The sequence below is a fragment of the Elephantulus edwardii genome, unplaced genomic scaffold, assembly GCF_000299155.1.
Source record: "Elephantulus edwardii isolate Elephantulus edwardi_28Jun2011 unplaced genomic scaffold, EleEdw1.0 scaffold00121, whole genome shotgun sequence".
Taxonomy (NCBI): Eukaryota; Metazoa; Chordata; class Mammalia; order Macroscelidea; family Macroscelididae; genus Elephantulus; species Elephantulus edwardii.
The window spans coordinates 4,910,807-4,935,693 of NW_006399871.1; the positions used below are offsets into that span (position 1 = coordinate 4,910,807).

Below are 24,887 nucleotides of genomic sequence, written 5' to 3' on the forward strand. Positions count from 1 at the left end.
ATACACTCTCCTTTGTCCCTGACCTAGCCTTTTCACGACTCTTGCCAACATCTATGAAAATGTGAGATGCGAACTTGACAGCTTCCAAATAGGGGAAGACTCGTAGCTTAGTGGTAAAGAACTGTGTTTGCCAATCAAAAGGCACATGGTTCAAATCAAAACTACTCTTTGGGAGAAAGATGGGCAAACTCCTGCTAGATTTACTGCTTCTGAAAACCCACTGGAGGGCCAGCTATGAGGCAGGTCTGACTTGATGTTCTAAAACCACATAAGAAAAGTGCCTCAGACCCTTCATAGTCTTTGGGACACATGTGTTCCTTTATGAATCCAGAGCTCTAAATGAAGTCTAAATCCAGCCAACCAAAAGGACCACTGGCTTATCACACACACACTCACACACAAATAACCGAGTAAACATCACTAGGTTGGAGAGCCCTTTAATAGTCTACACATTAATGCAATTTTATCATCACAATATTTTGGATCATTTCATGGTAACAATATTGAGTAATTTTGATAATAAAACACAGAGGAGACTTATTTCCCTGCACAGCACAATTTTGACACACATATGGAAATTCCTCACATCTGCCCAGTTCTGGCTCAGAACAATAGATAACTTGTATGTCTGACTTGTGTTTTACCTATTACTTCAAACAGAAACTGGAAAGTTAGGAGTTATTTCTTGCCCAGTGGAGCAGGCGGAGAATCTGGTTTCCTGGCCTACAGAGTTTGGACAAGGACTTAAAGCAATGATGGTTTGAGGTCACCAAGTCTTGCACCACCCCTTTGGAGACACCAGCAGCTCTCCTATCTGTGAGAAATGGCACAGAAAACAGCACCGGAAGGGCTGCAACACAAAGGACTGGGACTTCCAAAGAGTTTGCTCCAGTCTTAACGTTCTGTGTTGTTGGTTGTTTTTTTTTTTTTTTTTGGAACAAGGGCGTAAGTCTTTGGAAATGGGGTATGCGTGGGTCTCGGAGGTGATCAGAATTCCTTAACTGTCCCATCTGCTGCCCTGGACTCACCAGCAGAGCCTCCGTGGATTCTGCTGGCAGGTCCTCCCTCCGGGGCTTGCATGTGTCAGCAGTGACAGAGAGAAGACTGGATGCCACTTGGTGGTGTGAAAGGAACCAACCACTCCTCACCGAACAACAGATGGGCGTCTGACGGCCTGAGTGGGGAGCAGACTCCTGACGGGGCAGCCTCACCTGGACAAACTGGGGGATGAGAGAAGGACAGACCAGAGGGTGAACAGAGCTAAAGGGCAAAGCGAGACGCAGGAGAAAGTTGGCCCTGCGGTCTGGAATCAGGCCAGGGTCCTCCTCCTTGGCCAGGGAACTCAACAGGGTATCTGTCTGCTCTTAACTTTTCCAACAAACTTGGCTTTTTAGAAGAGCCCCTTGGGTTTTCTTTCTACAACCCCTCCCAGTGCCCTCTGGCTTATCATTTATGCAGTATTTAAAATAACAGCTCGGTGAGCCTGTCCACGGCTTTTGCGCCAAGGCCCGAGAGTCCCGTTCACCAGAGAAAACTGGTACAAGAGTCCCCCCAGGCACAGCCTCCAGGGTTGGTGACAGTAGGGCAGGTCAGCTTCCTTCCAGGATTTCGAGGCCGTTTCTAGAGCTTCTCCTCTTGTTCTCCAGTACCGTCCAAGGAACATTTGTCTAACTCACCTCAATCAAAGCCACTTTAAAGAAAATCATTTAAAAGTGATTCATCGATAAAAATAAATCCCAAAACACTAATTACTCAATTTGCAAACAAATCCTTGTTATTCCTGACTATCCTCTAAGGTCATTGTGAAAACAGAGCAAAGGCCTGTCAGCAAGACCAGAAACTCAGAGACTGGTTAAAACACAGCCCACGTTTCGTTCAGCCCCCCTAAATGAGAGGGGAGAGAGGGGCCAGTTCAGCTTCTGTCCCTTCTCTGTGTAGTTGTGGTTTCACAAGCCTGAACTTGGGGGGAAAATAAAGCAAATAAAAAGCAAGCAGCCCCAGCCAAGTGGCAGCCAGTCCAAAGATTCCCAGAGATCGGATTTAACCACAACAGCAAAGGCAATCAATCCACAGCGCCCATGTGTGCTTCCTTCCCGAGACTGATGCCAAGTCAGCAGCCGCCTGGCCTCAGGGTGAACGTGGGCCTGAGCTCCCGCGCCTCCAGCGTCCGCTTGTGCTGAGTGGGAGGTGACGTGGGGCGTGCAGCCGCCACATCCCCCTGGCTGCAGGGTGAGAGACCCCGCAGGCCCACCAGGCCCTCGGGTGGGCTAAGGCGCCAGATGACAGTCAGGCCTTTCTTCCTGCTGCTTCTCACAGAAACACCAGGTTGTACTGACCTCCCTGGGGTACGGCAAGCCTCTGCAAGGCACAGGTGGCCGTCAAATCTTGCCCCTGAAGCATTCCCTTAGCTCCTGCCACGCCGGGGGAGGCAGAATAATGAGATGCAGAAGGCAACAGTGTGCTGATTCCAAACCGGCTCTATTCCCAGCTGCCCTGCTGGACCAGTCGAGCCTGTGTGGATGGAGCTGGTGACCCCTGACACACCAAGGAAGGTATCTGAGGGGTACGGCCAGACCAGCCCCAATCTGTGATCAGGTGAAGATTTATCTTACCTATGAGGTATTTTTTTGGCATGTGTGAGAGTCAAGAGTGGGTGGAAACGGTAACAGACAAGATAGAAAGCAGTGTACCTTATACTGGTTTCTTCAAACATGACGTCCGTGCCACGAATTGGGCAAGACAGAAACCTGGGACATGAGTAATAACTTATCTCAAGGTGCGCCTTTCCACGCTGGTGGAGCGAGCTCTTACACACAAAACTCACCCTGGCTTAAAAGGGCTCCCTGTCCAGGTGCAAGCCGGACTGCTCCGAAAGCCGCATCACGAAATAAGCGGCAAACAGCCGTGAGAGATGTCCCCACATGGGATCCTGAGGCCTGCCTTTGCAGGAGCAGCTCCTGAGTGGCAGACTCCCGAGATCTCCAGAGGGGAACGCGTAGTGAGGCAGGAGAGGGAGGCCTGGTGCCCGCACCGAGCGCTTCCCCCAGCAAGCATGGCTACAGCTGTCCAAGAACCAGAGGTGCCCACGGGCACACTGTTGGCGCACAAGGAGGAAAACCTGCTTGCTTACTGCCAAGATTCACTGGGGCTCGGTTTCCCAAGTACATTCTCCCGAAGAGACAAGTCGAAAGTGAGGACTCCCTTCTCACCAGAAGGCAACTCAGCTTTGCAGCCATTCTGAAGAAGAACTGAAATTCTGGGGAGGAAGGGAGGAAGTCTTAAATTATGGGTGTGAAAAAGACAGAAGGGGAAAGAAAATGGGAAAGATGGTTCCTGGAAGGTTCAAATGGTCTGCATTTAGAAACTAACTGAAACGTTTGAGGTTCAAATCCACGCAGAGGTGCCTCAGAAGAAAGGCCTGGTGATCCACTTCCAACAATGCAACCACTGGAATCCATGCAGAGTGCAGTTCAACTGTGATGCACATGGGTCACCATGTGCCCGAGTCAATTCAAAGGCAACAGGTGTGTGTGTGTGTGTGTGTGTGTGTATTTCCTAAAGAGTGAACACATCAACTGAACTCTTTCCTCAGATGATTCTGTGAAATCGGTTCAAGGTGAAGGTCTCTTTCTGAAGCATGAACTGTGCCCAGCGGGGACGGGAGGTTGCAGAGCTGTGACCTCGCTGTCACACGTCGTGGAGCGTCTTCCTGAGAAATCGGATGACAGTGAGGCAGCAGAGAAAGGCACTTGAAGATCCGAGAGCCAGGCTCGGGTGTGTCACCTCCCTGGTTGGGAGCCTGCACGTCCGTGTGGGAAGCTGTGTGCTGGTCCTTCCTCTCCACCGGTCCCGACCTCACATCTAGGAGGCCACTGGGGATGAACCGGCCACGCGAAGGTCCGGCTTTGCATCTTCACCGCCAGGCCCGTGCGAGGCGCTGCCGGCTAGAAGTGGTGCTGGTGAAGGGCGGCTGGCGAGGGCCCCTTCTCCAGCCTCTTGACGTGGCAGGAGTGACAGAAGAGGTGGTCCTCCAGCGGGTAGCAGCGGTGGCCGTCCTCGTCATTGAGTTCTAGCCCACAGTCCTGGGGGCGAGTCCAGGATGGGGGGGGGGGGAGGACACAAACACAACAGAGTGTGAGACGGATGCAAAGACCACAAGTTCTGGGCAAGCAGCATATGCTCTGTTTCTACACTTTGGGGGGGCCCCAGTGACCCCGTGTGACACAGTGGAACTGTCCCATGGGTCTTCTGGGGTGCAGTCTTTATGGGGACAGAGCACCACAGCTTTCTCACATGGCGCTGTTGGGTTGAACTGCCAACCTTTCCGTTGGCTCAGTGTTGACACACGGCGCCACCAGAGTTCCTGTGTGGGGTCTGCGGGAACAGAGCCGCTGCCCAGCCTCCCAGGGTCTGCTCCTCCCAGGATGAGGCCACAGGCCTCTCGGTGCCACCGGGCACGTGTAATCACACAAATAAAGTCTTGCAAATGATTTTTACATTGCTCACAGAAAGCTATAATTAGGAAAAACTGGGTTTAATAAAACACTATCATAATAAACAAATGGAATCTCTTTTCCTTTTGTCACAAGATGCATTACTAGAAAACTTTTAAAGTGAAAAGTAACAGATGCAAATAATTTTTATCATGATACCTGATTTAACCCAACACATCCTAAGTGCATCATTTCCACGTGCAATCGAATTAACCTGCGAGTGTGGCTTGGGTTTGTGGCTCTCGAATGGCCACTGGTCAGCGCTGGTCAGGACTCGGGACTGCAATGTCAAGCAAATGTAGTACCTTTTCCCCAACAGTGGGGTGCCGCTGACAAAGCTTCCCAGCTGCTGCTTGAGCGAAGGTGATGGGTTCAGGTTTGTGTGCCATCTGCACCCCTGTCCTCTCGACCCACAGGGTCAGGAAATCTGTCCCTCCTGGGGGTGACGCCACTCCATTCTGGCTACAATGCCACCAGCACTTCAGTGTTTGCCCCCTTCCCAAAGGCTGGGGAGGGGGACCCCTGGCTTTCTCAATGGTGGGTGGCTTCTTCAGCCACAGAGGGACAAAGAGGGGCAGATGGGCTCTCAACCTGTCCACACACCCCGCTGACATGCCTGTTTCAGGGGAGTTCTTCATGATTTCTAAGGCTCACTGGGAAAGTCAGGCGGGAGGTCCTAGTAGCCTGCAGACCAACACAGCGAACCTCTTACTCAACCCCCCACAGCCTGGAGGTTCAGGGAAGGCAGCTGCCAACCAAGGTCTCTGGAGCTGACACCTCTGAGTGTTCAGGCTACAGCAGAGATCTCGGCATCGCGACCATTCGGCTCCTCTCCTGCCCCTGCCCCGTCAGGCTTCACCTCACTGCCTAGGTCAGTTCTGCAGGGAGGGCACACACACTCCTTAGAACCCTGGTCGTCTCCCCCCTCCTGGGCTTACCTCGCAGTGGTAACATTCCACGTGGTAGTCTCTGTCCATGGACACGACACGGATGGTCTCATCTGAGCCCTGGGACGGAAGACAAGCAACAACACAAGAGGTGGTGAGGGGCTGGCCCCTGGGCTTCTCATGAAAAGGGGCTGTGGGAGGATCCTGAGGTGACAACGGGGGCCTCAAACCTTAGAAGGAGCCTGTATCGGACAGTAGTGGGTACCGACACTTGGAGAAAAGAGCGCATGGTCAGAGGAGCAGAAAGTACAATACTACGTTCTGGGATGTCAGACTCAACAATGAATTACAAAATCTATGTGGGCATTTATTAAAAATAATAAAAAGAATATACGCTCATGTTTAATGCTACATTATTCACAATAGTAAAGAGATGGAAGCAACCCAAGAGCCCGTCAATAAATGAATGGATAGAAAAAGTATAGTATTGCACATCCTTGTATATCACGGCTTTGTTCACAATTAGCAAAGGGTTGAAAAGAACCCAGTGCCCATCAACAAACAAATGGATAGAGAAGCTGTGCTATATCCACACAATAGAATCCTATGTAGCACTGAAAAAAGGAACTCATGAAAAATTAAACAAAATGGGTGACCCTGGAGGATGTTATGCGGACGGAGTGAAATATCTCAGTCACAAAAGGACAAATACTGCGTAATACCACTGTTATAAAACAGGACTGACATCTGGGTTGGGGGAAAACTAAGAGGGAATAAATAATGTACATGGCATTGAAACAGATGAGGGAGAGAACTGTTTAAAAGGAATATATGACTAGGTATTATCTGCATGATAAGAGTCTGCATAGCAGAATAAGAGCTGCATAGCAAAGTGGACTGGGGGTGGGGGTTGTATAACAATGAAAGAATTCTTATCAATAGGTGTTTTCCTGATTATTGAAGCAAATGGTGATTGAGGAGAAGGGCACCGGGTGGGGGTGGCCAATCGTGAGAGGACACAGTCGTCTCTGAGTGAGGGTGTTGTTGCTGTTTTGTATCATAGAGTTGGAACTGACCCACAGCTGACCCTCCAGTGGGTTTTCAGAGGCGGTTAATCACAACAAGAGGAATCTGCCCATCTTTCTCCTGTGGAGCAGCTGACAGATTTGAACCATGCACACTGGGAATTGCAGTGCAGGTTCTTACCACTAGGCCACCAGAGCTCCCGTGAGTGCTGTTTAATAGTCGTGAGGACAGGACCCCAGTCTTATAAATGACTTCAGGGAGGTTTCTGGTCTTGGAAAGCCCAGGAACCCGGGGCGTGGTGGAAGCATCTCACCTCAGGTGGAAGGATGGGGAGCCCGCAGGCAGCACACTTGGGGGCCAACACCCTGCAGGAAGAAACAAGGGATCTGTAACACACCATGGTGGGCTTTCTGGGTGAAAAAGCCTGGAAGAAGACTTGTACCCGGAGTCCTCACGCCACCCCACTCCCACCATCTCTCTTCCCCGTGTTCCTGCACCGCTCAGAGAGAGGACCCGGCCCGGTGCGTGTCCCAGCTGGAATGCAAATGTCTGATCCCAACAGCTCTGCTAAGGACGGGGCCTAGTGCGGCCGGGCAAACAGACTATGGCTAAAACCAAGTTGGCGCCAGAGCCTTGTGAGGTGAGATGGGATGAAGCTGGAGCCCCCACGCTCCTCAGCCCTCCGGAGGCCAAGCAAGGACTCTGCTGAGGAGCTGTGATGCTGTTCCTCTTCTCTTTCTGCACACAGGATTCTCTAACCAGCTCCTGCCTGTACTGTCACTGCACGGCGCTCCCCAGGCCTCGGCTACACCCCTCAGGGCTCCAGTGGTGTCGACCACCATCCCCATCTCTCGCTCTGCTGAGCTCCAGAAGGGGTCCCGCGTGGCTCCTCCCCGCCCGCCCCTCCTTACTTGTGGTAATCGCGGACACAGTAGATCTTGTTCTCTGAGTCCACGGTGAAGGGCACCCCGTCCAAACACTCATTGCAGATGACACAGCGGAAACAGCCCGGGTGGTAGGATTTGCCCAGGGCCTGCAGAATCTGGGGAGACGCAGGGCTGAGCATCAGGAGGGTTACGAGGGGACATGAGGGCAGTCACGTGGAGTGGCCCACACATCTCAGACTGCACTCAGCTAGAGGTGGAGAGAAAGGCCACCCTGGTTAGATGCAGAAACAGCTGCAATCCTTCTCCGGCACGTGGCAAACGTCTTACAAGGTCTCTTTTTGCAAAACAGAAGATTGGCTTGTGAAAGAAATCCTACCACCCACAAGCATTGTGTTCCTTTAACAATCATTTCTGTGTGATCAATACTCATTCAAAAGCAAAGACGAGAAGGGATGGGGGCAGAGACACAATAACTGGAGATGGAACAACCAGAAGTGAGGAGAGTCTGGACATGCTGTGAAAGATACAAACATTTACTGAGACAAAACAAAAGAGAGAGAGAGGTGTGCTGTGGCAGCCGAGGGCCATTCCCAGGGCCAACCCACCAAGGAGAAGCAGAAAATGATTTAAGGCCATAATATTCCATCCCAGATCTGGGAGGTGGTGCTAAGTCAGAACCGACCCACTGATGACCATCCAGCAGGTTTTCAGAGGCTGTTAATTAATTGCATTGGAAGAGACTGCCTACAGAGAAGCTGGTGGATTTGAACCATGTGCCTTTGGATTGGCGGCACAACTTCTCTCCACCAGGCCACCAGATCTGGGTAGCAGGAGCTTCGAGAGAGATTAAAAGAAGTTCCACGTAGAAATGGCAATGCTGGCGGAGGGGTGGGAGGGGAGAAAAGTGCAACAATGAATGAACGGAAATCCAAAGTCTGTAAATTTTCACTGAAATTATAATATTAAGAAGAAGAAGAAGAAATGGCAATGCTGAGGGAGCCCTGGTGGCCTAGTGGCAAAGAAGCTGCACTGCAATATCGAAGGTGCGTGGTTCAAATCCTCTAGTTGCTGTGAAGGAGGGGCAGTCTCCTCCTATACCAGTTGTATCTGATTTGATGATACATAACAAGAAAAGGAAAAAATGTAAATAAGTATATAAATAAAATCATTTAGAAAAGAAATGGCAATGCTAAAAACAAAAGCAACCGTGCTTGACTTGTGCGTCCTGGGGCCTCCCTTCTGTCCAGCTTTCTGGAGTTCAGAAGCTACAGCCCAACCCCTGACTGTTTCAAATCCACGAGTAAGCAAGCGCAGCCCCAGTGCCACACCTGTTGTTTCCAAACAACTGACAAGGAAGCCGCCTCCCTCTGCACATCCCTGGAAGTGAACCTAACACCTGGAAGGGCAGTCACCCGCCAACCAGGACAGAGGCAGGAGTGACAGAAGGAAGATAGGAAAAAAGAACCCCCAATGAGCAAAGGGACTCATTCACCAGGCTGCCCAACTTCTCCTCAGGTGAGAGAAAGTACTCTCTGACCTGAGAGGCAGCTCAGCACCACTGGGAACTCATCAGAAGCACATTTTCCAGGCCACCACGGATTTCCTGAATCAGGAGCTCTGGGGATGGAGGCCAGCGTTCCAGCCAGCCAACCACGGGACTCTCAAGTGCACCAAGGATTCAAAGTGACTGGTTTAAGTTAAGGTCCCTGGTAGCACAAACTCTTTATGCTTGTCTAGTAACAGAAAAGTTGGTGGTTTGAAGCCCTCCCAAGGAAAAAAGGTCTGGTGATCTGATTCCATAAAGATCACAGCCAAGAAAACCAGGGGCGTAGTTTTTACTCCGTAGCACACGGGTCAGACAACAAGCAGGTGACATTAAAGCAATTCAGAGCTGTTAATAGTTTACCACTGAAAACATTTTCCCTGGCTCAAGGGACTTCACTTCAGCGGTGATGTGGGCTGCAGAATTCAGAATAAACAACTGAACTATAGAACCAACGATGAGCAAGGAGGCCTCATCCGTGAGAAGGCACAGCCGGGGTCAGCGTGCTTCAGGGGGGTCCAACAGAAATCCACAGAAGGAAGGGGACTTGGAACGGAAGAAACCTTGTCGGAATATCTGAGACCTGTGGGAAAGATATGCTTTGTTCTGGCGCCTTCTACGGGCCCAGAGCTGCCTCGGGACTAAGCCAAGAGGCAAAGGGCAAGAGGGCTCTGCGCTCTTTATTCCTGCTTCCCCTCCAACAACAGTTCTCTGGTTCCTCGGTTCCTCGGTTTCCGGGCTTCCTCCTTCCCTCACGGCGGGTTTCACTGACCTCTGCGCCTCTCTCAATCTGCAGAGAGCTGCCAGAATTGGAAGAACCACCGGCTGGGCTTCCAAAGTCCATGTGGTAACTTGTACCTTTCCTAGTGCATTTCCTGCGCTCTAATGCTGTTCTTGGCAGAAAGACTCGTGAAGTTAATTTCATTCCTGAAGTATGGTATGATGAAGAAGCCATTTCACTCACTCTGGCTCAATGCAATAGAATTTCTTTTTATGTGCAAAATGCCCAGTTCCAAGAGGTAACAGAAGTGGGGGTGGGGGATGGGAGGACAGACAGAAAGCTTAGAAAAGAGCCAGCCAGGGTTTTGCTATAGGATCAGGAGGAGTATCTAAAGCTATCTTTCTTATTAAAATGCTGGGTGGTCGTTATAGAAGGCCTCCCTGTAAACTCAGGGTTACTACCTGCTAGATACAGGGAAAGTGACCTAGAGAAGATGCGACTTCCGGCTCATTCACACACTGCCCTGTGTGGGAGAGAGAGTCTTCAAAGACGACCACCATCGGATCTTTCCTTCCTTGTGTGCACATGTTGATCGTTACCTCAAGAATATTCCGTCTCTAACGGGCCAGCCTTGGTACTTTCTATGATCAAAAGAATAAAGCAGCAGTGATGTTCTGAGACTTCTGAGTAAAGGATTTAAGACCAGCAGCTTCTCCTTCCTCTCCTGGCCTGTAAGGGTGTCCAAGCTAGACTACGGCATGATCAGAAGTGACAGGCTACTCTGGGTGTTCTTATACAACTGTTCCACCAACTGAACACAGCACAGTGAATGCCTCCAGCCAATGCCAGGCGGAGCAGAAGAACCACTGCTGAGCCCGGCCCTCATGCCTGACCCACGGGACCGTCTGACCTCCACCCTGCAATAATTATGGCCTATGAGTTTGTTTGTCTCTGTGAATGCAGGAACGCCTCAGGAGAATGCGGATTCTTTCCTTTGATAAATAAGAAATAATTTTTGTTTTCCACCATTAAGGTTTGATGAAGTTTGTCATGGAGCAATCACTAACTGACTCCCTGCTGTAGAATCAGAACCCACTTGTAACTGTCCCTGTTGGGTTCTCAGAGGCTGTAAGCTGTACAGGAGGAGGATGGGCATCTTTCTCCTTTGGAGCTGCTGGTGGATTTGAACCACCAGAGAGGGGCTGTCTTTGGGATAGCAGTACGGCTCCCTAGAACTACACCTCTTTATCATGCAGCAATAGCTAAATGAAATATCCAGGGCTCCAAGGAAATCTTAAGCACCAAGAACTAAAAAGTTAAATTGTGCTTCTCAAGTTAGGAGACTGTTCACTTCATATGCAGGGAGTTTGTCAGGAGGCCTGGACCATCTGACAGGCACCTGGAGCAGGTGGCAAAGGGTGAGTGGCTCCAACCTGTCTCTCACTGGAGGCCCAAGTCCCCAAGGAGGCCCTGGGGCCAATGGATGCAGACAGAGCTTTTGCAGAAGCAAACTGCGTCTCTAGGGTGGTCTGTCAAAGCATAGATGACAGCAGGGAGTCTTAATGAACAGGCAGAGCTCTGGTTCACCGTTGTTTTAGAAACATGTGTAACCAACAGATCCAGGCGTGGTCTTCACAATTACTTGCTATGCATCGGCAAGGTAGACAATGACTAGAGATGACAGAAGAAGATTGTATGCCTTTGAGCTGTGGAGCTGGAAAAGAGTATGGAATATACCATGAACTGCCAAGAAAACAAATATGTCTGTCATGGAGAGGGTGAGACCAAGTCTATCCTTGCAGGCTAGAATTTTTTTTTTAATTTTTTTTATTTTATTATTTTTTGTGCATTGTACCGTCAAATCAGATCTGACTGGTACAGGAGGAGATTGTCCCTCCTTCTCCAGCAGAGCATCTGGTGGATTCGAACCAGGCACATCTGGGATTGTAGTGCAGCTTCTTGCCACTAGGCCACCAGAGATCCATGGGAGGCTAGGATTTTGAAGCTCCACCTCACTTACTTTGGACACGTGTCCAGTAGTGACCAGTCCTTCCAAGGACATCATGCAGGTAAGGGTGAAGGGACAGTGCAGGAGATGAAAACCCAGGATGAGATGGATTGACACAGTAATGGGGGTAGGTGTGTCAGAGACAGTGAGACTGACTCAAGACAGAGCAGGGTTCAGAGGTACTCTACATAGGATTGCTATGATATGCGCTGTTGTTGATTGCCTTCGAGTTGAGCACGACTCATAGTGAGCCTATGAACAAAAGGCCTGAAGCCTCTCTACAACTATTGACATTTATCAAAGTTCATAGAATTTCCAGAGGCATGTTGTTTAGGAAGTAGATGCCACTCCTGCGTCCAAACCTGTCATCGAATGTTATTGGTTGAGTCGCCTGCGATGCATAGTGACCTTACGAACAGCAGCTCTGAACCCTTCCTTGTCCTGAGCCAGTCTCACTAATTCTGACACTGTCCCAGTCACTGTATCAATCCATCTCATCTGGGATCTTCCTCTCCTATGCTGTCCCTCCACCCTTCCAAGCAAGATGTCCCTCTCCAAGGACCAATCTCTCCTGGCCACGTGCCCAAAGTAAGTGAGGTGGAGCTTCAAAATCCTACCCTCCAAGGAGAGACTTGGTTTCACCCTCTCCAAGACAGATTTATTTGTTTTCTTGGCAGTCCATGGTATGTTCAAGACTCTTCTCCAGCACAACGACTCAAAGGTATCTATTCGTTTACTGTCATCCTTAATGATTGTCCAACTCTCTGAAGCATAACAAGTAATTGAGAAAACCATGTCCTGGATTGGGCACACCTTTGTATCTAGACTGACATCGTTGCTCTTCAGAATTCTGGAGAGGTCCATGACAGCAGATTTTACCAATGCAGTTCATCTTCTGATTTCCTGATTGCTGGTGTTAAGAATGTTGACTGTGGATCTGAGCAAGCTGTAATTGCTAACAACCTCAATCTCTTCTCATCTAATATGGTGCTGCCAAATGGCCCAGTGGTGGGAATCTTTGTTTTCTTAATGTCAAGCTTCAATCCATAATGAAGACTACAGTTCTTGACCTTTTGCAGCAAGTGCTCCATTCAGGTCTTCTTCAGTTTCAGCAAAGGAAGGTTGTGTCATCTGCATATCGTAAGTTGTTAATGAGTCTTCCTCAAATCTTGATGCCACATTCCTCCTCAAAGCCCTGCTTCCCGAATGATCTGTTCTGCATACAGATTGAAAAGGTACAGGGACAGGATACATCCCTGATGTACTGCTTTCTTGATTTTGATCCATGCTGTGTTTCCTTGCTCTGTTCTGAGGACTGGTCTAAGTACAGGTTTTGTATAGGCACGATCAAGTGTTCTGAGATTCCCATCTTCCTGAAGGTTAGTCACAATTTATTGTGATCCACACAGTCAAATGCCTTTGCATAATCAATGAAACACAGGTATACATTCTTCTGGTACTCTCTGCTTTCTGCCAAGATCCATCTGACGTTGGTAATAATGTCCCTAGTGCCATAACCTCTTCTAAACCCAGACTGTATTTCTGGTAGTTCTCTGTCAATGTACTGTTCAAGTCTTTTCTGGATAATCTTCAGCAGGATTTTGCTAGTGTGTGATATTAGTGATATTGTTTGGTAATTTGCACACTCTGTCGGGTCACATTTTCTTGAAATGGGAATAAATATGGATCTCCCTATATAACAACGACAACAGAAATGAGTGTTTATTTCCACCAATGACGTGGAAAACATGTTCAAAGTAACCTTAATGGTAATGGCCTCTAAATGGACACCACCCAAATATTCATCAGCAGGATAAGAGATCCGTAAACTGTAGTGTATCCACGTGGAATGCTGAGCGAGGGCGTGGTCTATAGGAAGTTGGGCTGTGATGCCAAAGGTGGCACCTCTCTGGCTGTTCAAAGTGGCTTCTCAGGAGAGAGACAGGCCACCTGCTGTGCACTTTACAGCCCTGGAAACCTGCAGGCAGGTTAATGGAATCAGTTGGGACTCAATGGCAATGACTCTGAGTGTTAAACTATTGATACGAGCTCGCCACTGGACCAATTAGCAGCGTCAGGATGGATGACGAAGAGATTGAGAGTGTTCACAGCTTCAGTTTGCTCAGCTCCACAGTCAACACTCTTGGTACCAGCAGTCAGGAAATCAAAAAGCATATCGCGATGGGAAAGTCTGCTGTTAGGGACTTCTCAAAGGTCCTCAGGAGCAACAGTGTCTCTCTGGAGACTAAGGTGCGCCTGATACAGGCCATGGTCTTTGCAATCGCTTGTTATGCATCAGAGAGTTGGACAATGACTAGGGAGGACAGAAGGAGAGTGGATGCTTTTGAGCTGTGGTGCTGGAGAAGGGTACTGAATGTACCATGGACTGCCAGGGAAACAAACAGATTCATCTTAGAGAGGATTAAACCAAGCTACTCCTTGGAGGCAAGGATTCTGGGGCTTCGTCTGACATATTTTGGACATGTTGTGAGGAAGGACGGGTCCTTGGAGAGGGACATCATGCTTGGGAGAGTGGAGGGACAGCGCAGGAGGGGAAGACCCTCTATGAGATGGATTGATTCGGTGACTGGGGTAATCGGGATGGGTGTGTCAGAGGCAGTGCGGTTGGCGCAGGATAGAGCAGGGTTTAGGGCTGTTGTGCACAGGGGCGCTATGAGTTGGAAACGACTCGACGGCACATAACAACAACAACGTTAGATTGATCAATGTCCAAAACATGCAGCTGAGTGAGAGATGTCAGATGCAAGAGTCCACCCTGTACAGCTCCACTCACATCAGCTCCAGAACCTACAAACTGAATCAGCAGGATGTGAGGTCCTACCAGCTGATACCTGTGGGAGGAGGTCTCGACTGGGAAGAAGGGCCAAGAGGAACTTCTGAGGTGCAGGGAATGTTCTTCAGCCTGATCTAAATGGTGGTCACATAGGTATATGCTGTTGTCAGGCGCCGTCGAGTATAACTCATAGTGACCCTATTAACAACAGATCTGAACCCTGTCCTGTCCTGGGCCATCCACATCATCTCAGACACACCTGAGCCCACTCCTGCAGTCACGGTGTCAATCCACCTAGTCAAGGGTCTTCCTCTCTTTCGCCATCCCTCAAACCTTCCCAAGCATGATGTCTCTCTCCAATGAATAGCCTCTCCTAGCAACAAGTCTAAAGTATGTGAGATGAAAACTTTATCATCTTTGCTTACAAGGAGCACTATTCCTCAAGACATATCTGTTTGAATTTTTTGGCAGTCCGTGGAATAGTCAGTATTCTCCAACACGACATCAATTCTTCTTTTATCATCCTTGTTTGCTGCAGCTCTCAGATGCAAAGCAAGTGATTGAAGAGGTCTGAGTCAGGTGCACCTCAGTCCTCAAACTAACATCATTGCTCCTCAATAATCTGCAGAGGTCCCTGAGTGGAGAGTTCCCCAGAGCAACATATCTCCTGACAGTGCAATACGTCTCCTGACTATTGGTACAGGGTATATGCGTGTATATACATTAAGCAGGGCTGCACACTTTAGATTTGCTCTCTTCATGTTAAGTGAACTATTTTTCAATAAAAAGTTAAAAGAAAGAAATGAGCCCAAATCTGCAACTGCATCTCCTGGGAGAAGGGACTAACTAGGTCAGCTTAGAGAGAGATTTAACTCTTTCTAACAGAAAGAGTGTCATATAATAATTTTTCCTGACCCTGAAAGGCCATTCTCTGAAGATGAAAAATTTGATCCTTAAAACATTTTAACCCCCAACTAACTCAGTCTCACAAGGATAAATATTGTCTAAAACCGTTACTGTAGAATGAGTATAAGGACCCTAGGGGTGGGAGAGGCTGGAAGCAGAGGGCTGTGGATGTACAGGAGAAAGGGGTGATTAATCACTGGGCTGTACAATTTGATTGGTGGAGGGGTGTGGGAAATTAAAAGAATTTGTTCAAATTTGTATTCAATATTTTTAAATAGACTAGTAGAAAAAAAACACAAAAAAAATTTTTCACTCCCAAGAACGCTGTGCTTATTAATCTCACAGCTCCATCCTATAAGCACTTCAAGATGAAAAACTCTACTGAAGAGACAAACACACAAGGAGACATCAGCAAGCTGAGAGAAAGACACACACACACACACACACACAGACTAGATAAAAATCCGCTTTTTGTTCTCCTGCCTCTGAACATAACAGAAGGTCCCCAAAACTCACCAAAGGACCTGGGCTGAGTGTGGCAGAACATGGGAGTGAAAGGGGAGGAGACAACAGTGTTGCTCTGAGCTTCTGTGGCTGCTTCTAAGGCAGCTGAGATTTCTGCTGTAAAAACGAGCTGTATTTAGGCGAGCTCTAGTGGCGTAGCGGCAAGAAGCTGTAATTGCAATCTCAGAGATGCATGGTTCAAATCCATCAGATGCTCTGCTGGAGGAGGAACAATCTCCTCCTGTACCAGTCAGATCTGATTTGATGGTACACAGAAAAAATAATGAAATAAAATAAATTTTAAGAAAAAAATGTAAAAAAAAATGAGCTGTATTTGGCATCTCACCTGGGACATCACAGGGAAATGAGACAGAGGGCAGTGCGATGTGAGCAGCCCAGAGGAGAAAGGAGCATTGTCAGAAACACGTGCAGTGAGGGTGGCTGAGGATGCTAACAGAAACCAGAATCAACATCAGGGGACGTGTGCTGCGTGCCCAGGACTCGCCTTTTCACAAGAACAGATGGGAACACAAGTGCCTTCTTATCTGAGCCCGTCCCCCTCCCACGCCAGGCCTGTTCCGATCCGCTCCCCTACTCACCATATCCATGATCAGATGTCCACAAAGAAAGCACCTGTCTGCGGACTGCTGGAAGCCGGAGTACTACAGAGCAAAGGGGAAAGAACGTGAAACGCAGGTGAGGAGGGGGAATCGGCCACTTCTCCACCAGGCCTGAGGAACTTCTTGGAAGGACGTGTCACCGTGTGTGGGAATCTCCTTTCTGAGGGAAGGCAAAAAGTCATGAGGAGGGAAAAGGAGCAGTGACTGACTCAGTAAGAGGCTTCAATCCACAGGTCCTCAAAGACACACTCTCTACGATGCCTGGAAACGCCTTAAATCCTCCCACCTCCTCCTCATCCTCGGGGCAGCAATTCTTTATTTCATTTGGGATCCAGTTCTCTCCCACCTCCAAAAAGTTTTTGTGGGGCTGACTCCATGCCCAGGTTCAAGCAGGGCACGTGACTCCTGGGCCAGTCAGGCATCTTCCATTTCTCCAGTACCAATGATTTTGTCCAGGGATAAGCATGTGACCCAAGAAGAGCCAATGAGATCCCAAGAGACTCCAGGTTTCCGGAAGTGGGCCAGGCACTCCTCCTGCTCATGGGATTTGAAACTGGGAGACAGAAACCCTTAAGTGCTGCCAATATTGGGCCACCATACAGTACTTGAGGCCGTGGCTAACATGGTGGGAGGCAGGACTGAGGAGGAAATGACTCCTGAAGGCTCTACTGACATGAACTTCCTTTTTGTTTAACCCAATGTACGTTTGCCTGTTTGCTGCTGGCAAACAAGAGTCATAATGACTCTGTCCTCATCTCTGCAAACCAACCAGAACTTTCTCCAGGGGAAGGCAGAGAACAGGGCTTCCTCCATGCACCAGGAAGCTGGAGGGGAGCCCATCTCCCATTGCTCATCTGAGAAACTCCAGAGCCAGCTCGTGCACTGTGCTGTTTACCGTCCTGCACTGCGCACACGGTCTCCTGCGAGGGCCTGAAGGTGTGAAAAGTGAAGCCGCGCCCTTTCTGCCCTAGGAGCTCAGTCACGGGGGAGAAAGGCCAGCAAACAACCTCAATGCAACGGGCGGGCTGCTCTGCGGGGGCAAGTCCCAGGTATGGCGAGAGCACAGAGAGGGCACATCTCATTGTGGGAGCATGGGTGACAAGGAGGGTTGGGGAAATAACCTGGCAAAGCAGGGGCAGAGGCATTTCACATGGGGTCACGGCCCAAGCCCAGGCATGAAGGTGAGAGTGCCGTGGGTATGCAGGAAATGACGAGTCAGAGCAAGGGACACGGGCTGGCATGGGAGCGTCCCTCGGGCATGCCCTTTACACGGAGGCCCTGGGGTGGGGCAGGGCAGGTGGGAGCTCACCCACTCTCCCCCCACCAGCCGACAGTGGGGAGGGGGCTGCTATGCTGGCTGATCCCCCATGAGAGGAGGGTCTCCTGCGGAAGCCTGGCGGGACTGAGACACAGGGTTCAACGCCCTGATGCACTCAGGAGAAAGGGAAGAGGGAGATGAACCCCAGGTCTCTCGCTGCATGGAGAATGGAGGCCAAGCTCAGAGATAAGACATAAGGCAAAAGGGAGCTCTGGTGGCCAAGTGGCAAGAAGCTGCGCTGTAATCCTGAAGTAGTGAGGTTCAAATCCACTAGATGCTGTGCTGGAAAAGGAGGGGCAATCTCCTCCTGTTCCAGTCAGATCCGACTCAACAGTATACAACAACAACAACAACAAGACACAAGGCAAAATGGTGCTGTCTGCTGTCTGCTTCAGATAAGGGGAGTATGATAGGCCAAGGGAAAGCATGGAGGCCACATCCGGGGGATGGGAGATCACAGCAGCTGGTGCCCAGGGGTGCTGGTAGGGCCGGAGCTCAGATCCAGGAGTTCCTGGCACACGGATGGATTTCCAGCCGGTGGGAGGGGCTGCATCCATGGAGAACAGGCAGGAGTGGAGGGAAAGAGGATGAGTCCTTCCAGAGTAAGGACGGGCCTCCACAGTGTAAGAGACAGTGGGTGACGCACAGCCTGGGAAGAGCGACAGGAAGACGGGCCTAGGGGCCCACAAGCCCGTTCAGGGCACAAACACTTGCAGCCTGTCATTTACAGGTCTCCCGCGAGCATCTGCAGAGGAAAAACCACGACCCCTCTCCCAGCTTCTCCACACCCTGACCCTCTCATCAGGCCTGCGGGGAGGGAAGGGAGGCACTCACCAGGAAGTCTTCCTCACAAAACACTTTCCCGTTGACAAAATAAAAGGCTTTCCCCCTCAGCTTGCGGCCTACAGGAAAACAAACAAAAAAACCACAAAGTCAGTCTGCAGGGAAAAGGGGGCAGAGAAAGGGTAAAATATTTTTAGCAGGCAAATCACTGTCAACTGTCAATAATGGTTTTCTGTTACAGAAAGAGATTGCCCATCTGTTTTTTTTATTTTTATTTTTTCCTTTCTTTTTATTAATTTTAATGAAAGTTACAGACTTCAGATTTCCATTCATTCATTGTTGCACTTTTCTCCCTGCCCACCCCTCTCCCCCAATTCACTCTTCTCTTTGAAAAGTAAAAGAAAAATTCTTTCACTGTTATACAATCTCTCCACCCAAATCCACTCCACTATGCAGCCTTCATTCTGGACTCCTGTCATGACAGTAATACCTAATCATCTTTTTTGCCACAGAGCAGCTGGTGGATTCGAACTGCGTGCATTTGGGATTGCAGTGCTGCTTCTTACCATTAGGCCACCAGAGCTTCCTGTTAGTGTGAAGAGTTCTGGTAGCACAGTGCATAATATGCTGGGGCTGTAAACTAAAGGGTCAGTGGTTTGAATCCACCAGAAAGATGACGCAGTCTGCTCCTATACGATTTACAGGCCTGAAAACCCGAAGGAAGGTCACCATATGTTTGGCCCTGACTTGGCAGCAGAGGGCTTACGTCACTGAAAAACGCTGTGGGTCGTGGTGACGGGCAGACTGAGGCCAGAAGGGACAGCCTGAGCTCTTTGGCAAGAAGATCCAAAGGCTAACTTAGCGATCATCTTATACTCATTCTAGCACTTTCTTTCTGCTTAGAAAGAAGCCAGTGAAACATGTGGTGACCAGACCATGGAGAACACATACAGGAATGAGGGGTCGGGCAAATGCTCTCTGGGAGCTGGGTTTCCCACAGCATTTGGGGACAGCAGCCTTTCAACACAAGCTCAGGGACATTTCTGACAACCTCCTGGAAAAATCCTATCAACTGCTTCCCCTTTGTCTTCTTTATTGTCACCTTTTCTCCCCCTGGACTAGAGAAGGACACGTTGTTGGGAAGGGTGACTTGCTTTCTCGGGTTTGCAGGATGGGGAGGCGGGTGATCAAAGCATCCCAACTCCTTAGATGTAGCTCTAGTTCTCACAAAGCTAGGACAATGACAAGACTATACTTCATCAGCTCCTTTAATCTTTTATAGAGAGACACACAGCGCCATCCAAGGTAAGCAGCACTGTCTTTAGGGAGCACTCTGCTACTCAGAGGACCTCACAAATCTAGGGCACGTCCAGGGCTGAGCACAGAATACACCCAACAAAATAGACTCCACTGCCTCTGAGTCGGTTCAACACATGGTGAACCTCCACTGGGCTTCCAAGGCTCGACCACATCGAGAGGAGACTGACAGTCTTTTTCCCAAGAAACTGTGGGTGAATTTGAACCATCTTAAGAAGGGAGGAAGGTGCAAAACGTGACACCAGAACTCCCTATGGATTCATGGAGATGTCAAAAAAGTAATGAATTCTAAACAAGAGGCAGCAAGTCCCCTGGGACCAGGGTAGGCTGCAGTTGTGGCTGGAGCCACCTGGGGGAGCACAAAGGCTGCCTGAGAACGGCCAGCTTTGAGGAGAGGCCGCTCTGACCCCATAAGCATGTGGTACAGAATGGGAACAGCCTGGGTTCAAAAACTGCCAGGGAATCTCAGCTGAGAACCAATTTTCTTTTTTTTTAATAGAAGGCAGATTATCTCTACCACCCAAATCACAGAAGATCATTAAACATGCAAAGACATTTAAAATCCCGTAATATTCTAAGAAAAGACAAATTAAAACAAGCACGTCTTCAGCAATGACATCAACTAGGATTTCCGACATAATCACAAGCATATTTCCATGAGCTACTGAAGTGAGTCCAAACTGTAAAATCCCACAGGGACAGAAACCTTCAAATGGTTCATTCTCTGGTTCTCGGGACTTGTCAAGAACCTCAGGATTGGGAATGTGGATTAGTATTTACTAAGGTTGCAAACAGCAGCCTGACAGAAGTAGTTACAGGAACTAAAGTATATTTAAATGATGGGATGTTATTTAACCATCTAACTACCATTCAGGGAGATCTGGTGGCCTAGTGGGTAAGTAGTTGCACTGGCAACACAGAGTCAAGTGGTTCGAATCCACCAGTTGCTCTGCTGGAGAAAGATAGGCAGTCTCCATCTGTGAAATTTACAGCCTCTGAAAACCTGCTGGAGGGTCAGCTATGAGTCTGACTCAATGGCACTTAACAACAACAAATAGCATTTAAATAAGTGATTTTATGGTACTGGAAAATGCTTATACTTATGTTGATGTCCTCCCACAGCTCGTCCGGTCACCGTTTATTGGTGTTCAATGCCTCAAATCTGTTCTTTAGATGATTTTTTTTCTTCTCCCTGCCTCTTTTTTTTTTTAAACAGTCCCTCGGTAAGGACTATCCACTTAGCTTTGTATCCAAAGACGAAATTTGTAGGTGAAAGGAGTTAGGAGTTAGCCTTTGTTACAGACTGGTTCATTTCAGGGTCGAAAATATGGAACGCTTCACGAATTTGCGTGTCATCCTTGCGCAGGGGCCATGCTAATCTTCTCTGTATCGTTCCAATTTTAGTATATGTGCTGCCGAAGCGAGCACTCTTTAGATGATTTTTAAACTCAGCTCTTGTAAAGATCACAAGCTTGGAAACACGATGGGTTCATTCTACTCTGTCCTCCCGGGTCACTATGAATTAGAATATAGTCACCATCAGTGGGTCCAGAAAAGACTAGATTGTCAGTATTTTAAAAACCACCTGAGTTTAGAACCCACAGCCAAATGTTTGCATTCCATCAGGATGAGAAGCTCAAACCTTACACCTGTGTTCTCCCTTCTCTGCTTCAGGTACCGGATCTGGGGTTTTCACGTGTCTGAAGACGTATTTAAACACCAGTGCCACACGTGCTATCGGATCACCCGCCGCTTTGAGACCTGACTTTTGCAGAGAAATGGACAAAGCCGTCTCGTCACTGACTGCTGTGGTCAGCACGCACAGACAGGGCTAAGACCCAGGCAGAGATGCAGCATGCCACGTGGCCACCCACAGAGGGACCCAAGACTTGGCACCTGATTGTTCTCTGGAATCATAGGAAGTGGCAGCCTGGGCGGCCTCTAGTTTCCTTTTCTCTTCATAAAAGGAAGCTACTGTGCTGGAGTCCATAGTGAGCTGCACTGCTAATCACCAGAGGCTCAAATCCAAAAATGAGAGCAGTCTCCTCCCACGGTGATTACACAACAGAGGGTCACTATGAGTCACCACTGCGACTACACAACAGAGGGTCACTAAGAGTCACCACTTCCCTGAAACAGAGAAGGCAGAACACTGGCGTGGGGTCTGAGCTTCCCACTCTGACAGAATGGAAACTGACACATCTGGCTGTGGAATCTAAACTCTAGCAGTAAAGTTTTTGGTTTTTTTCTGGGCCTACTGCTGTCAAGTATATTCGAACTCACAGAGATACTACAGTTCAGAGTGGAATGGCCCCAAATAGGTGTGTCTTGGAGTGAGTGAAACCAAGCTTCTCCTTGGAGTCTAGGATTTTGAAGGTCCATCTCACACATGTGGGCATGTGGCCAGGAGGGACCAGTTCTTGGAGAAGGACATCATGCTTGGAAAGGGTGGAGGGACAGCCCAGGAGAGGGAGTGATGATTGAGGTGGATGAGATGGATTGAAACAGTAACTGGGGCAATGGGGGTAGGTGTGCTGGAGTTAGTGAGGCTTCAGAGCTATTGTATGGGCACAGGGTCGCTATGAGTCACGGGCAACTTGACGGCACAAAATAACAAGAAGATTGGCACTAAGTTGAGGGCAGGGAGAGTAAGAGTTTACCTAAGACCCTTCTGGGCTCATAGACGCTAACCCACATGTTAAGACGACGGCATGAGATCACTGGGTCTGACTCTCAGTCCATACGGGCTCCATGGCGCCACCAGGCCGCTCTGCACTATTTAAATGCAACTGAAGGCCCACTTAAGTGTGAAGTTTCATTTCTCTCTTCCTACTTGGTGGCTTGTTGTTGTTGTGTACTCCAAAGTCGGGACTGACTCACAGCTGACCCTCCAGTGGGTTTTCACAGGCAAAATCAACCACCTGAGAAGAACAGGTGATGGATTTGAACTGCCTGCCTTTGGGGCTGCAGCACAGCTCAACCACCAGAGCTTTCTGCTTAGTGGCTGAGAGGTAAAGACGTGTTCTCCCAGTGCAAAGGTACATGCTTTGGATCCATCAGCTGCTCTGCAGAAGATAAGCAGTCAACTCCCATGCGATTTACTGCCTCTGAAAACCCACTGGAGGGTCAGCTATGGGTCGCTTCTGACTCAAAAGCACACAAGGAAAGAGGAGAAATGTCATTTGTAGGATTTTTTTAATGTCCCCAACACTTTATTTAGATCACACCTCACTGAGCTGTCATGACCGCTCTGTGACAGTCTCTCACAACGGCCTGCATCACTTCACTGGTGACTGACCCAGGGGTGCACTAAAGATTGTATCATCTTTATTCCAGGAGGAAGGGCACTGAAGAAGGGAGGGGAGGAGATCAGGCAGGGAAGCTGCACAAAGTCTCGCCTTGAGAAGCAGGGAGGCAGAGAGAAGGTGTTCGCCAGGCTGAATCACTCCCTAGTTGGCCAGAAAAACAGACATCAGTGAACTTGGAAATTGCTGGAATGATACCACTCTCCTCACAGTTCTCATCAACCGCAGGACCCAGAATCCTCCTCACTGATGTTGCAGCCAGAGCAGCCAACCGCCACTAGGTGGCAGCAAAGCGCAGCCAGGACTAAGCCCCGCTGAGCCCTCCAGGAGGACCAGGGGCGGGAGGTCCACCTGGGAAAGGAGGTCCACCTGGGGCGGGAGGTCTACTTGGGGTGGGAGGTCCACCAGGGGCGGGACGTCCACCTGGAGCGGGAGGTCCACCTGGGAAAGGAGGTCCACCAGGGGTGGGAGGGCCACCTGGGAAAGGAGGTCCACCTGGGGCAGGACGTCCACCTGGGACGGGAGGTCCACCAGGGGCGGGAAGGCCACCTGGGGCAGGAGGTCCACCTGGGCCAGTTATTTCATTAACCTTGAAACAAAGGGACCCTGAACTTGGGACAGGTGAGCCTCATTTACCACATTATGGTGGAGTTTTATTCAATTCTCATTTTTCATAAAGAGAAACAAAGAGTGCGGGAATACAGTTGGTCAAAGTAGTTCTTTATCTTCTTTGGATAACAGTTTTGGAAATACTGAGTGATAAATTCAGAAACTTATTGAGAATCCACACCAAATCGACACTTCAGGGATGCTGTGAATGGGTATTTTGTATTGGCCTCCAGGGGCACCTTCAGTTTAAAATAGGAAAGAGCATCTCAGAAAGTCACTGGAGCCTGAAGAAAACCAGCAGTTAAGGATGTCACAGAGAGAGGCCAGCCATTGAACCAGACAATCACAAAGCTGAAATCTCAACACTCACCGCTCTCCATGGAAATAGAAACAATTTATTGCCTATTTTTGGGAAAGTAATTGGCCCTTTGCTGTAAGATTTACCACAAATTTCAGGTCCAGGAAACCTCCCTGAAAAGTGAAAATGGCATGTTTTCCCAACAATGGGCAGAGGCTGTGGAAAGGAAGTAAAAAAATAGATTGTGTTTTCACCAAGACGCCCCAGTTAGTCACGCTGATCCACCTGGGCTGTCCTGGGCGGACACCAACCACATGGCCCAATATGTGCGCAGATTTCAATTATTAAAATGAGCCAAAATCAAGAACTTGGGTCCCCTGCCACAGTAGCCACGTCTCCATGGCTGCGGCACCTGAACACGGGGTAGAACATTCCAGCTTGCCAGCAGCCACACAACATTCTCATTGTAGAAGGTTCCACCTGATCTACTTGTTCAATCTTTTCTGGCTAACTCCTAAAAAAGAGAAAGCCCAGTGAGGGCTCTAATCACTGCACACCTTGGGGTTTCCTCACGAGAAAGCCAGGGCAGCGCTCTAACCACTGCGCAACCTGGGGTTTCCTCACAAGAAAGCCCTGTGAGCACTAACCACTGCACCACCTACCTGGGGGGGGGTCCTAACGAGAAAGCCGGGGAAGGGGAGTGCTCTAACCACAGTACCACCTGGGGTTTCCTACGGAGAAAGAGGGGGCGGGGGCACTCTAAACCCTGCACCACCTGGGGGTTTCCACATGAGAAAGCAGGGGGTGGGGAAGCACTCTAGCCACTGCACCACCTGGGGGGATTCCTCATGAGAAAGCGGGGGGGGGG

The 24,887-nt window shown here is 49.3% G+C and overlaps 1 protein-coding gene across 1 annotated transcript in view; it reads right to left on the reverse strand.

Annotated features, from left to right (window-relative positions):
• Nucleotides 1-3,944: 3,944 nt before the first annotated feature.
• Nucleotides 3,945-24,887, reverse strand: part of LIMD1 (LIM domains containing 1) — a 50,888-nt gene continuing 29,945 nt past the window's right edge. Inside the window, exons 3-8 of the mRNA XM_006892969.1 lie at nucleotides 18,542-18,609; nucleotides 16,369-16,431; nucleotides 7,318-7,448; nucleotides 6,720-6,771; nucleotides 5,432-5,500; nucleotides 3,945-4,082 (exon numbers count right to left, since the gene is read on the reverse strand). Of these exons, the coding sequence (XP_006893031.1) occupies nucleotides 3,945-4,082; nucleotides 5,432-5,500; nucleotides 6,720-6,771; nucleotides 7,318-7,448; nucleotides 16,369-16,431; nucleotides 18,542-18,609 (521 nt within the window). The remainder of the gene's footprint in view (nucleotides 4,083-5,431; nucleotides 5,501-6,719; nucleotides 6,772-7,317; nucleotides 7,449-16,368; nucleotides 16,432-18,541; nucleotides 18,610-24,887) is intronic.